At 37.5% G+C, this 15,103-nt stretch overlaps 1 protein-coding gene across 6 annotated transcripts in view; it reads right to left on the bottom strand.

Moving 5' to 3' along the window:
* The window catches only part of PTPRR (protein tyrosine phosphatase receptor type R), a 224,182-nt gene that overhangs the window by 19,780 nt on the left and 189,299 nt on the right, over positions 1-15,103 (bottom strand). For all 6 annotated transcript variants that reach the window (XM_057486872.1, XM_057486871.1, XM_057486870.1 and 3 more), the window contains one exon: positions 100-210. In XM_057486872.1, the coding sequence (XP_057342855.1) occupies positions 100-210 (111 nt within the window). The remainder of the gene's footprint in view (positions 1-99; positions 211-15,103) is intronic.

Raw genomic sequence — 15,103 nt, forward strand, 5'->3', positions numbered from 1 at the left:
TGTTTGAATTGGATTCATACTACTTATTATGATAAATAATTTCAAAGTAGAAATGTAATCCTCTAACCTCATTCAGGTAGCTCTAGTTACAAAATCTACCTTTAAGACGAGGTTTCGAATGGTGTAGTTAGCACATTCATTGACGTTGATAACCAGAACCTCAACTTTCCCATATATTCCTCTCTTTTCTGGCCAGTAGAGCACACATTTCTGGAGGAGGAGAAGGAAGAACACAGCAAAGATCAATAGTTTCCATTGCCTTGAAGCACTTTTCATTCAAACATCTCAAGAGTTTTTAATTAATTAAAAAAATCAATTAGCAATTTTACAATGCTGTAAATGTACTAAAACTGTAGAATTGTACGTTTCAAACAGGCAACTTTTATGGTGTGTAAATTATATCTCAATTAAGTTTTAAAAATAAAATATCAGACTTTACATGTGCCTGTTAAAGCCTGTTGCTTTAATCTCATACACACAAAAAATGATTGTAAAGGTAGAATTTCCCAAAATCCCACATAGAAATGAAAAGATGAATGAGGAAATTAAGATCCAAAAATTAGAGTTTTTCATTATCATGTGATGACTGGAAATAAAGGAATGTTTTCTAATAATTCCTGTGTTAAGCGAAGTGTCTTATAGGAGTATCTGTAATGTGTTAAGTGCCACAGAAGGAAGTTTCCTTTGTACACAAAGCAGATGCTATTATCATTAATACATCAGTGGTATTACATTTTTCCAGGACCAATGATCTTTTCACCTATGGGTCCATTGAAATAAAAGTAAAACAAAATTTTTAAAAAATGTTTTTACAATGGATCCTCTTTGAAGTTTAATAAGTGTAATAATAATTATACTGTAAGCAAGGCATTATAATGTGGTTATGGTCCAGGCTTTGGAGCCAGAGAGCAGGGGTTCAAATTTTAGTTCCACCACTTATCAGCTATAACCCATAAGTAAGATATACTGGCTCTCTAGCCTCAGTTTCCTCATGATTTAATACAAAGAAAGATGTATTACAGGAGAAAGCCAGGCATACAGTAGACATTCAAAACATTCAAAACATGTTATTATTGTGGAGGCTATTATATTTTATAACTACTGGATTATAGATTTTTTATCTAAAATGATTAGAACATTACTTAATTAGATTACACATTAAATTATATTTAGCATCATACCAAGCTACATTATTAAAAGAAAATTTCAAAATGAGATTCAAGTATACCTACAAGCTGATACTATTATTTTGCCTTTTAAATAACTGCATGAAACTATTAATATTTTTACCACATATTTTAATGATCAAAATTGGAAAGTGTGAAACTTGATGTTTTATTTCAAATGTCCATGGAAGCAATGTTAACTTTAGAAATATTGTTTAAGTAGAACTTGTTTTCTTCCAAACACACTTGGACATTTAAAGAGAAATTCCTTAGCTTGCTGCCTTCAATCAGGACCTTTTTGTACTCAGGACAGGACACTCACTTCTTCACATTTATTTCAACAGCATATGATCACACTTGAAAAAAACTGAGAATTTATAGATTCAAAAGAGCAGCACAAGAATCACAAAATTACAGAACTAAGGGAAAAAGCATGTAAAGTATCAGAAACACACCTCCAGGGAGCTCTTGCTAAGGACCAAATGCCCCACACGCTAGGGCCCTGAGGAAGGTCGCTGCCGGGTGGAAGTGCCGCGTCTTCTATCCATTACGATAAAAACACGTTTGCATCGTCTGTGTTCTGGTCCTTTTCCAGAGTAAATCGGTTTCACCTGTTTACATGCCACCCCTACGCCCAAGACTGTCAGACTATCGGACTAGCGGCATACTCTGGCTCACATAACATGTACGTTAAGAAAAGAAACCTTTTAAAAATAGAGCGATTTATTTCCCTCCTCATTTATGAGTTGCACCCAATGCCTAAAATATCCTCGATTTGTTAAAGAGAATCATACTAACCAATTTGCCTAGTTTCTTTCAATGAAGCATCAATTATTTCACTGCCAGATCCGAGCTATTGTGTACCTTAAAACCCATGCCTCGCGGATGAATCCAAGAAGAGTGACAAAGAATCTTGAAAGAGACATTGAACAAAGAAAGAGGCACTCAGTGGTCCAGCGGTCTGGCATAAGTGCCGCATTGTCTGTGTCAGACCTGAGCCCCTTTGGGAAGGTAGCTCCTGAAACCAGCAGGAAAAGCTGGGGGGCAGGAGCTCGCACCCCGACTCTTCACAGTGTTTGAACAGGCTTAATGCACCTACATGATCATGGAAGTGCTGCTTGCTCTCTCCCAAGCTTGCTGGGGCCCCTCTTGAATGTTTTTCTTGACTCTTAACCAAAAATGCAATTGGCAGTACGCTCTCAGTAGACAATGTAATGTGACTTGCTCATTCAAACAACCCTTAATTAGCATCCCATCTCCTTTCTGAGACACACAATAGCTTATTTTTACACACAGTATCCATTTTCTCCCCCTTTTAGGAGAACGTAGAAAAAGAGACCTGGTAAGTGTGGGTGCTTTTTGAATATGAAGTGGGGAGAGCTGCAAATGTAGTCGTTTCTAAGAGCACAAGTTCACCGTTCACATTATTTTCATGAACAGCTTTTTAGGGTTTCTCTATTGTGGTGCTAACAATGATATGAAAGAGACAAAATGTAAGGAAAGAAAATGCTCTCTTACAGATCATACTTTGAAAGCACACTGATTGTAGGTAATTCTTTTAAATACCATGCTATCTAGCAGAATAGAACCTCAAATCATCACTATTTCTGCTAAGTGGGCTGATCCCTTCAGTAAAATTATATATTATTCCAAGAATTTATAATTTGGAGGCAAAAGACATTTTCATAGGGTCCTGTGTCTCCTGTGCAAACAAGTAATTACTGAGTCTTGACTATAAAGATTCTGTATGTTAACCAATTTTTCGTAATCAGTGGTTTTATAGCAAAAGTAGAATGCAATGCAAAGTAATGCAAACTCATATTTTTATTATCTTGTTTTTCTTTGACCCTCCCTCTGGCACCACAACTTTAATGCTATTTGCATATATAAAAGGAGGTCTAGCTAGTATTCAGTTGACTGAAAAACAAATCTTTTTAAAGTTCATACCCTTTTAAATTCTAAGCATTTAAAAGCAAAAAGATTTTGCTCTATGAACTAAAGACCTGTATCATCATATAGAAAGTGGCTCTAATAAATGAAAAGAAGATGCTTAGGTTCATTTGGGTTATATTAAAGAGGGAGAGAATTGGTTAGATTGTCTGCAAATATTACTACTGTAGTTACTGTTATTTCTGGTGTTCCAACTAAATACTACTAACATAGATGCAGCAACTGAATATTAAAAGTATCTTCACCAACATACCACTTAATTCCTTTTTGACTCAATCATTCAAGTTCAATAATGGGAAATCAGTAAAGACAACTGAAGTCAAATCAGGTACAGGTGAGACAATTATAAGAGAGCAGAGTTTGAAACTCTAGACAGGATTCTGCATTTATATTGTTTTATAAACTTTTCTACTTTAAAGAAACTGAAATGGAACGTTTTGATGTATAAAGGGAGTGACTGACACAGACTATATGATCTAGAACTCCAGCTTCAGACCAATACTAAAAAAAAAAGATTGAGAGCTATTATAATAATGAACAAAATTCAAGATGAATAAATGTATATATTTTAAGATAAAATATTAGGGTTTTCCTTGTGTGTGTGTGATTTTCCACTCTGACTTTTTTTGATTAGTGTCAAGAGAGCTTCTAAGTATAGTTAGAAGTAAAGCAGGCTCCAGCCATTGAATATAACCTAGCAGATTATAAATTAGGGTGCAAAGTTATATTTGGAAAATGAACATGTTTGCAAGGACAGATGAGTGATTTTGCTTCGGGGTTGTCAGTCTCTGATTTCAGGCCACCCTTAACTGCTTGGGCAGCATGACTGCCAAATCCCTAGTCACACAGGAAATGGGATTAGGGACCAGGCTGCCTCCCTAGATGATGTAATATCTAATTCTGATCCTCCAGGGATTACTGGTCATCAAGTCTCCACTCTCTGTGTCACGATGTCCAACATTCCCTTCCCCAACCTGGTTTGGACGTTCTGGTTTTGGGATTTGGTTTACTTGTCATTTGCTTTTTCATTCTTGGCACAAAGCATGAATCCTCTTGTCCACTGCACAGTTAACAGTCTGACCTCTAAATTGAGCATGACTCCTACATTATAGTGCCAATCCACACTTTCAAATTGGCCAATCCTTTGAATGAACAGATTCAACACAATAAAAAAAAAATTTAAACCAGATCAGAATGCCTTGCCCTATCTCCTCTTCCCTTCCTAAAGAGAGTGGTTAGAGATGTTAATCTGGACTGTAAGCATTTCTTCACACCATTCTCTGGCCCGAGTCCCTGCTTTCACTGGACCCTATTCTTCTTCCCCCCAAAGGCAGGAAGACTTGGGGAGAGTATATAGCATGGGGAGGAGGAGTTGCTTCCCCTCCTTGGGCCTTGGTGCCCTTATCAGTAGTAGGGTCTACAAACAACTTGCCTTCAAGAGTAATTTCTAAGCACACTGTTAGTGCTCATAACATTAGTAATTCAGAAGCTCAAACAGCCCAGTGTTTAGACTTCCTATGTATATTTGATGAACTTTCTAGATTGCCTAAATTGAACTCTAAATTTTTTAGCATATTATAAATGACAGAGTAGATGTATTTTCACTTTATGCATTTAGAATAGAACAGCATGATTAACATTTTGTTACTAAGGTGTTCTATCAGAAAAATTCATTTTCCCTCCAAATGAACAGCTTAAAAAGGTGCTTTATTTTTAGTATAATTTACTTATCTGTTGAGTAGACAATCTTTCCCATCTGAGTACACATCAGATTTTATGATGAAACTTAAGATAAATGTGGGATACACTAAATATTTATATTGTGAAAAAGATTTTGGATATATTTAATTAATCAAAGTCTTCTATAGTAGCTGTGATTTGATTTAATGAAGTCATTACTTATCTTCTTTTGTGTTCCTAAGATTCTTATAGGCTGCCATCCACAAATTTAAAAATATTTATATTAGCTATTAAGAATAGGAACTAATATTATTATCACAGCACCTTTAACTATACAAAGAATTACCTATATGTGAAATATTTCTTAATCTCTTCCAACATCTTTGCAATTTAAGGAGCCATATTATTGCCATTTAAAGAAGGTAAAATTCAGAATTAAAATCCAACCAAATTCTAATATTAAGTATCTTGTAATGATGTACTAATTGCCTCAGTAAATTATTTCTAAGCAACAGTTACATCTTTGACCTTATCTCCTATCACTCTCCCCTCTGCACATTGGACTTCAGCCACGATGGCTTTCTAGCCTTTTCTCAAACACCTCAGGAAAACCAGCGTGTTCTCACCAGCTAGACGTGCCTCCTGCCAGATCTGTCTTTGACTAACTCCCTCACCTGCTCTGGTCAAAGATGGCCACATGACCACTGGATTTTCTTACAAACTGTCTCCCAGCTCTTACTCTGCCAGATGTTTCCTTTTTTTTTCCTAGAGCACCTAATGCTTTGTAATTGCATATAATATTTGTTTTGTTTCTTGTTTACTGTTATCTTCCCCTGTTAGACTGAAAACACCATGCAGGGAAGGCTCTTTGTCCATTTCTGTCAATGCAGATATAATGTAAGTGTCTGCACCAGTGGGTAATAGATAGTTGATAAATATTTCTTCAGTGGATGAGTAAAGGTACACAAACATATACAGAATTATGTATTTTATAAAGAGGAACTATACACGGACTGTCATCAAGGTTAGCTGGTGATTCCAGATTCTGAAGATGATGTACAGTTTGATACATTTCTGGAAAACACATTGGGAAAACATTTTTTCAAAAGTTCACTCCATTTGGCTGGGAAATTTCACATCTGAAAACATACTTCAATTAAATAATTAGAGATGTGGACAAAAAATCTGAAACAATCTAAGGGCCTATTAATAAAGAAGTGGTTACATACATTTTAGCATCCAGTTACATTCTAACAGTTAAACATTCTAACAGTTACTTAAAATCATATTTTTGATGAATTATTAATGGCATGTAGAACACTCAAAATATGTAGACAGCAGAACATACAACTGAGTACAGAACCTTATTTTTTTCTCTTCATATACATTTTGTACATTGCCATGAAGTCAGCCACCACTTGTCCAATCTCTCTCTGAGTTGTACATTCTCCAAAGCTCTAGACTCTTATTTCTAACTGCAAAGTAGATTTCACCATCCAAAGGTTTCCAGGATTCCTCAAACTTAACATGTTAAAAATGGGACTCATTTTCTTATCTCACAACTCTTCCCTAGCTGTCCATCTAGGTTCATGACATCACCTTCTACTCAGTCTCCAAACCAGAAATCTTGAAGTCAGATTCTCTCTTGTCTTCACATTCAGTTAGAAACTAAGCCCTGTGGCTTCCTTTCTGGAAGGTCTTTTAAGTCTGTCCCTTGTCTCAATATGCTCTGTCATTGCCTTGATTCTGAATTCTGAATTCATCCCCTTACCTACACTGTCACCACAACTTCCACTAACCTATTTCCCTGCTTCCCCTTGTTTTTCTCAAATCCAGACCCTATATTCTGTCACTAATCATGTTCTTGATACACAAACGGCATTGTTAGTCTACTGAAAAAACATCTTTAGTGGCTCCCTGATGCCTATACAAGGAAGCCAAAGTTTTTTGTTTTCTTCCTCCCTCCCTCTCTCCCTCCCTCCCTCCCTCCCTCCCTTCTTTCCTTCCTTCCTTCCTTCCTTCCTTCCTTCCTTCCTTCCTTCCTTCCTTCCTTCCTTCCTTCCTTTTTCCTCTCCCTCTCTCTTTCTCTCTTTCTTTCTTTCTTTTCTTTTTAATACCATGGTCCTATATTCTTGGGCACAGTTTAGCATTCCAGCCTCATCTCCCTTCACTCCCTTCACTATGCTACGTGAGCTCCAGCCACACCAAAGGATGGTTCCTCATCTGCCTTTGTTTGCTGTCCTTTTGCCTGTATTACCTTCCCTTGTGTACCTACTCACTCTACAGGCCCCTGTTGAAAAGCTCAAAGGCATCATATGAACTATTTGGCCAGATACATGTCATTCAAATCCATCTTTTCTATAATTTTATCAGATGTAGTAAGGAATAGAATGAAGGAAGAGAAAGCTTAAAATGTGATAACTTTATTTAGCTTTTTGAGGTTAAACTGTTTGCAAACTGCTGAATAGGTCAAAGGGTGAAATGGGATTTAAAAGTATTTAAGTCACATAACTTAACTCAGGTGAAAGAGATATATAAATATCAAGAAAGAATAAGGCTGTGTTCAATACTTGAAAGAAGTATTTTGCTAGGTCACATCACCAAATAATTCCCTCACTTTAGTGAAAGATAATTCAGTGTCTTATGATTCTGAGGCCAAGAGTGGGTCACTTGCCTTCTAATGTCTTGTGTCCTGATCTGGTGCATTATTATGTTGGGGCAATGATTAAGTGCATGGACTTTGGAATCAAAACAAACCTGAAGTTAACTTTGGACTCCATCACTCTCTAACTTTGAGGATTTAGCAAATGCCTTAACCTCTCTGAGCTTCAGGTTTCTCATAATATAAGGATAGGAGGACCTACTTTGTAGAGTAAGAGTGAAAATTAACTGAATTTATGGATGACCTATGTTTAGCATATACATGCAATAAATGGTAGTGGGTAGAAATATATATTCAATAAATGGCAGTGGGCAGAAAATATCTTCTACAGTACATATATGATCGACATTTATAGGTACTTCCCTTCAAGAGGAAAGAGGGGAAACAGGTAACCTCCAGAGGACATTTGGAAGCATGCAAATGCTTCTTGCCAGTTTTTGGACTGATCTCTCTCCAGCTTTGCCGGTTTAGACCCCGTGTCTCCACTAAGAATGCAGTAGTTTATGTTAAGAGTTGGAACACTGTGAGTCCAATGTTCTCTGAAGAGGAAGTCCCTTCTTCTTGAGATTTATCTAAATGAAGAATTCAAGTTTATCAGCAATAAAATCTCTTCTCTTTTCTTAGAATATAAAATAACTGATTTTTCAGCTATATTCAACATTTTTTTGGTGTGTCGTTTTATAAAAAGCAACTGTGAGAATATTGGGATTATTAACTAGGATCTAGCAATTATTCATAGGAGCTAGCAATTATTCATTTATTTATTAGAAAGTAGAAAAGTTCATGAAACTATAAAGCCTGGGAATTTCTAAAGAAATTCATTTATGGGGGAGGAAATGATTTTTGTCAATTCCAAACAATGACAGTTAACACAATTGAAAGTTGGCACATTTTTGGTAAACAGTATTTTCCTGGTAGTATGAAGTCTGTTGCATATTTCTTTTGAACCAGATTTTTTCAGTGTCATTTTGATCTGTAAGACATCAAAGTTATCTCTATAGTATTATATTTAAGATTTTGGAGGGCCTGAATGAAAAGAAAATTTTAATATTACACATGGAAAACATGTAACCTTCCATGTTTGACTTTGATATTTCCAGAAGATATATCTTAGATATTTAAAAAGACAAGAGACTAAAAGTGGTAAGGAAAAAATAATGCCACTCCAATTTCTGAATTGTGCAAAGAGAAAAATAAAAACCTCAATCATCCTTTAGTGTGGTCATTATTTAAAAAATTTTTCTAGCTTTAAAGAGATCCACTCAGCTCTCCTATGGAGAATGTGAGCTCTGAGAATGGTACCAACAGGTTAGCCCTAGTCCGATGCACTTGAAAGAGAAAGAACAAGAGGGGCTCTATTCCTTGGCAAACTCAGCATGGAGAGTTCTGTGCATTGTCCGGGAATGAACTCAGCATCACTTTGAAATACATATTCATCTCATAGGTCTGCTGGAATGACAACCTTCATCTTGGGGACAGAGGAAAAGACTAACTGTTGGTGCTTTGGCGTATTTGTCAATCGTTCATTCATCCCTATTGGACTTCTCTGAAATATATCATATAGTAGCTCAACCTCAAGGGACTGCTTTCTGCCTAACCAACCATCTTAGCTACTTATGTACTGATGAAACCCTGATTTGAGAACAAGTTAAAGCATTAAAGGCCTCTTTCTGACTTTTCCTACAGAAGTGAACAAATACAGCATAAGATTTGAGGATTGACATGTTCAAGACAACAAAAATTATAATTTAGCTTACACAGTAATGACAGCTCATTCTGTAATCCTTGAGAGGGATTTTCACATATGCTTTGTCAAGGGTTAATCCTTAATAAGAATGTAACACTGACAAGTACATAATGTTTTCTGTGGGAAATATAATGTATTGGTTTCAAAACTTTTATATACTTATATTAGAATAATTATATATTACAGTGCTTTTTCTAAATTGATTTCATATGATTTTACTTTAAATAAAATAAAAAGAATTAGAAAGGGTCTGAATGTGCTTTGAAAAAGCACATCATGACAGGCTATTCAGAAAATTATAATTCAAACCAAAGTGGGCAGGAGTAATACGTTCTACTCAGGTCTAGGAAATGTTACATCCTGCAGGAGTTGCAGGTTGTCACTTACTTTCTTTCAACCCTTTGTAGGTATTATTCTACAGATTTTTGGCTTCCTTTGTTGCTATTGAAAAACCATCTGTTAGTCACTTTAACTGGTTGTTAAAATCATCTCTGTAGAAAGGAGGAGCCAAGATGGCGGTGTGAGTAGGGCAGTGGAAATCGCCTCCCAAAACCACATATATTTTTGAAAATACAACAAATACAACTATGCCTAAAAGAGAGACCAGAGGACACAGTACAACAGCCAGGCTACATCTATATCTGCAAGAACTCACCATCTCACGAAGGAAGTAAGATACCAGCCGCGACCCAGCAGGATCCGAGTGTGCCCCCCACCCCAGCTCACTGGAGGGAGGAGAGGAGTCAGAGCAGGGAGGGAGTGGCAGCACAGGACTGCTAAATAACCAGCCGTAGTAACCCACACTGGGAGCGCAGACACACATTGCACGGTGTGTGTATATTAGGGAAACGGAAGAGTAAAATCTGCGAGCGGGTCCAAGCAGCAGGTCTCCCTGGGACAAAAGAAAAACGAGTGCTTTTTGAAAGTCTTAAAGGGACAGGGGTCTCACAGCTGGACAGAATCGTCCTGGCACACAAGGCCCAGCAGGCTGGGAATCCTGAGGAACTTCAGGTGCCCCAGCCCCCTAGGAGGCAGCACAGTTCTGAAGCCTCTCACGGCGATAAACAGCCTACCACTCATTCTCCCTCCAGCGCTGCCCCGCCAAAGCGGCCGCTCTCACAGCAGCCACCCAGAGTCTCCTCTCAGCATGCAGCCGACCGGGCCAGACCCAGGGGCCGCGGCGGGTGTGTGGCTGCCGAGCACAGGCAGAGGAAGCCGGGGCAAGGCACTAAGGGTGCCGTTCTCACAGGAGAGCACACCTGGTGTGCCTGCCACTCCCTGCAGGGCTCTGGGCTACCCTGAGGGCTGCTCCCAGTGTGCAGGTAACCAACACAGGCAGCAGAGAGGGGCAGGGCGACCAGCAAGCAGGAAGGGACTTTGTTCTCCCAGTTGCCATACACGCCACCTGCCTATGACTACCTCTATCACCATGAAAAGGCAGAAGAATTTGGTCCAGTCAAGAATTACCCAGACAACACCTGAGAGAGGGCCTGGGGAGACAGATATAAACAATCTTCCTGAAAAAGAATTCCAAATAAAGGTCATAACCATGCTGATGGACCTGCAGAGAAATATGCAAGAGCAAAAGGATCAAGTTAGGAGGGAGAATACAGAAATAAAACAATTTCTGGAAGGACTTAAGAGCAGACTGGATGAGGTGCAAGAGACCATTAATGGAATAGAAATCACAGAACAGGAATACAGAGAAGCTGAGGCAGAGAGAGATAAAAGGATCTCCAGGAATGAAACAATATTAAGAGAACTGTGGAACCAATCCAAACGGAACAATATTTGCATTATAGGGGTTCAGAAGAAGAAGAGAGAGAAAAAGGGATAGAAAGTGTCTTTGAAGAAATAATTGCTGAAAACTTCCCCAAACTGGGGAAGGAAATAGTCTCTCAGACCACAGAAGCCCACAGATCTCCCAACACAAGGGACCCAAGGAGGACAACACCAAGACATATAATAATTAAAATGGCAAAGATCAAAGACAAGGACAGAGTATTAAAGGCAGCCAGAGGGAGAAATAAGGTCACCTACAAAGGAAAACCCATCAGGCTATCATCAGACTTCTCAACAGAAACCTTATAGGCCAGAAGAGAATGGCATGATATATTTAATGCAATGAAACAGAAGGGCCTTGAACCAAGAATACTGTATCCACCACGATTATCATTCAAATATGGAGGGATTAAACAATTCCCAGACAAGCAAAAGTTGAGGGAATTTGCCTCCCACAAACCACCTCTACAGGATATTTCAAAGGGACTGCTCCAGATGGAAGCACACCTAAAGCTAAATAGATGTCACCAGAGAAAATAAAATCACACAAAAGAAAGCAGACCAACCAAATACTCACTAAAGGCAAAAAATAAAATTAACTATTCACAAAAGCAGTCAAAGGAAACACACAAGAGTACAGAATAAAACACCTAACATATAAATAATGGAGAAGGGAGAATAAGAAGGGAGAGAAATAAAGAATCATTAGACTGTGTTTATGATAGCTTAATAAGCAAGTTAAGTTCGACAGTTAGATAGTAAAGAAGCTATGCTTGAACCTTTGGTAACCACAAGTCTAAAGCCTGCAATGGCAATAAGTACATATCTTTCAATAATCACCCTAAATGTAAATGGCTGAATGCACCAATCAAAAGACACAGAGTAATAGAATGGATAAAAAAGCAAGACCCATCTTTATGCTGCTTACAAGAGACTCACCTCAAACCCAAAGACATACACAGACTAAAAGTGAAGGAGTGGAAAAAGATATTTCATGCAAACAATACAGAGAAAAAAGCAGGTGTTGCAGTACTTGTTTCAGACAAAATAGACTTCAAAACAAAGAAAGTAACAAGAGATAAAGAAGGACATTACCTAATGATAAAGGGGTCAGTCCAACAAGAGGATATTACCATTATAAATATATATGCACCCAATACAGGAGCACCAACATATGTGAAACAAATACTAACAGAATTAAAGGAGGAAATAGAATGCAGTGCATTCATTCTAGGAGACTTCAACACAACACTCACTCCAAAGGACAGGTCCACCAGACAGAAAATAAGTAAGGACACACAGGCACTGAACAACACACTAGAACAGATGGACCTAACAGACATCTACAGAACTCTACACCCAAAAGCAGCAGGATACAGATTCTTCTCAAGTGCACATGGAACATTTTCCAGAATAGACCACATACTAGGCCACAAAAAGAGCCTCAGTAAATTCTAAAAGATTCAAATTCTACCAACCAACTTCTCAGACCACAAAGGTATAAAACTAGAAATAAATTGTACAAAGAAAACAAAAATGCTCACAAACACATGGAGGCTTTAGAACATGCTCCTAAATAATCAATGGATCAATGACCAAATTAAAATAGAGATCAAGCAATATATGGAGACAAATGACAACAACAGCACAATGTCCCAACTTCTGTGGGATGCAGTGAAGGCAATTCTAAGAGGAAAGTATATAGCAATCCAGGCCTATTTAAAGAAGGAGGAATAATCCCAAATGAATAGTCTAAAGTCACAATTATTGAAACTGGAAAAAGAAGAACAAATGAGGCCCAAAGTCAGCAGAAGGAGGGTCATAATAAAGATCAGAGAATAAATAAATAAAATTGAGAAGAATAAAATAGAAAAAAATCAATGAAACCAAGACATGGTCCTTTGAGTAAATAAACAAAATAGATAGGCCCCTAGCCAGACTTATTAAGAGAAAAAGAGAATCTATACACATAAACAGAATCAGAAATGAGAAAGGAAAAAGCATGATGGACCCCACAGAAATACAAGAATTATTAGAGAATACTATGAGAATCCATATGCTAACAAGCTGGAAAACCTAGAAGAAATAGACACCTTCCTAGAAAAATACAACCTTCCAAGACTGACCAAGGAAGAAACAGGAAATCTGAACAGACCAATTACCTGCAACGAAATTGAATCAGTAATAAAAAAACTACCCAAGAACAAAACCCCCAGGCCAGATGGATTCACAACTGAAATTTAACAGACATATAGAGAAGACATAATACCCATTCTCCTTAAAGTTTTCCAAAAAATAGAAGAGAAGGGAATACTTCCAAACTCATTCTATGAAGCCAGCATCACTCTAATACCAAAACCAAAGACCCCACCAAAAAAGAAAATTACAGACCAATATCCCTGATGAACATAGATGAAAAAATACTCAACAAAATATTATCAAACCGAATTAAAAAATACACCAAGAGGATCATACACCATGATCAAGTGGGATTATTCTCAGGGATGCAAGGATGGCACCACATTCGAAAATCCATCACATCATCCCCTACATCAACAAAAAGAAGGACAAAAACCACATGATCATCTCCATAGATGCTGAAAAAGCATTCAACAAAATTCAACATCCATTCATGACAAAAACTCTCAACAAAATGGGTATACAAGGAAAGTACCTCAACATAATAAAGGCCATATATGACAAACCCACAGCCAACATCATACTGAACAGCGAGAAGCTGAAAGCTTTTACTCTAAGATGAGGAACAAGACAGGGATGCCCACTCTCCCTACTGTTATTCAACTGGAGGTCCTAGCCGTAGCAATCAGATAAAACAAAGAAATACAAGGTATCCAGATTGGTAAAGAAGAAGTCAAACTGTCACTATTTGTAGATGACATTATATTCTACATAAAAAACCCTAAAGACTCCACTCCAAAACTACCAGATCTAATATCTGAATTCAGCAAAGTTGCAGGATACAAAATTAATACACAGAAATCGGTTGTTTTCCTACACACTAATGATGAACTAGCAGAAAGAGAAATCAGGAAAACAATTCCATTCACAGTTGCATCAAAAAGAATAAAATACCTAGGAATAAATCTAACCAAGGAAGTGAAAGATCTATACCCTGAAAACTGCAAGACACTCTTAGGAGAAATTAAAGAGGACACTAACAAATGGAAATTCATCCCATGCTCTTGGCTAGGAAGAATTAATATTGTCAAAATGGCCATCCTGCCTAAAGTAATCTACAGATTCAATGCAATCCGTATCAAAATACCAACAGCATTCTTCAATGAACTGGAACAAATATTTTTCAAATTCATATGGAACAACAGAAGACCCCGAATAGCCAAAGCAATCCTGAGAAGGAAGAATAAAGCAGGGGGGATCTTGCTTCCCAACTTCAAGCTCTACTACAAAGCCACAGTAATTAAGATAATTTGGTACTGGCACAAGAACAGACCCACAGACCAGTGGAACAGAATAGAGTCCAGATATTAACCCAAACATATATGGTCAATTAATATTACGATAAAGGAGCCATGGACATACAGTGGGAAAATGCCAGCCTCTTCAACAGCTGGTGTTGGCAAAACTGGACAGCTACATGGAAAAGAATGAAATTGGATCATTGTCTAACCCCATACAGAAAAGTAAATTTGAAATGGATCAAAGACCTGAATGTAAGTCATGAAAGCATAAAACTCTTTAGAAAAAACAGGCAAAAATCTCTTGGACATAAACATGAGCCACTTCTTCATGAACATATCTCCCTGGGAAAGAGAAACAAAAGCAAAAATGAACAAGTGGGACTATATCAAGCTGAAAAGCTTCTGTACAGCAAAGGACACCACCAATGGAACAAAAAGGCAACCTACAGTATGGGAGAAATATTCATAAATGACAGATCTGATAAAGGGTTGACTACCAAAATATATAAAGAGCTCACCCACATCAACAAAGAAAAAGCAAATAGTCCAATTAAAAAATGGTCAGAGGAACTGAACAGACAGTTCTCCAAAGAAGAAATTCAGATGGCCAACAGACACATGAAAAGATGCTCCACATCGCTAGTCATCAGAGAAATGCAAATTAAAACCACAATGA

The sequence above is a fragment of the Manis pentadactyla genome, chromosome 10, assembly GCF_030020395.1.
Source record: "Manis pentadactyla isolate mManPen7 chromosome 10, mManPen7.hap1, whole genome shotgun sequence".
NCBI classification, from domain to species: Eukaryota; Metazoa; Chordata; class Mammalia; order Pholidota; family Manidae; genus Manis; species Manis pentadactyla.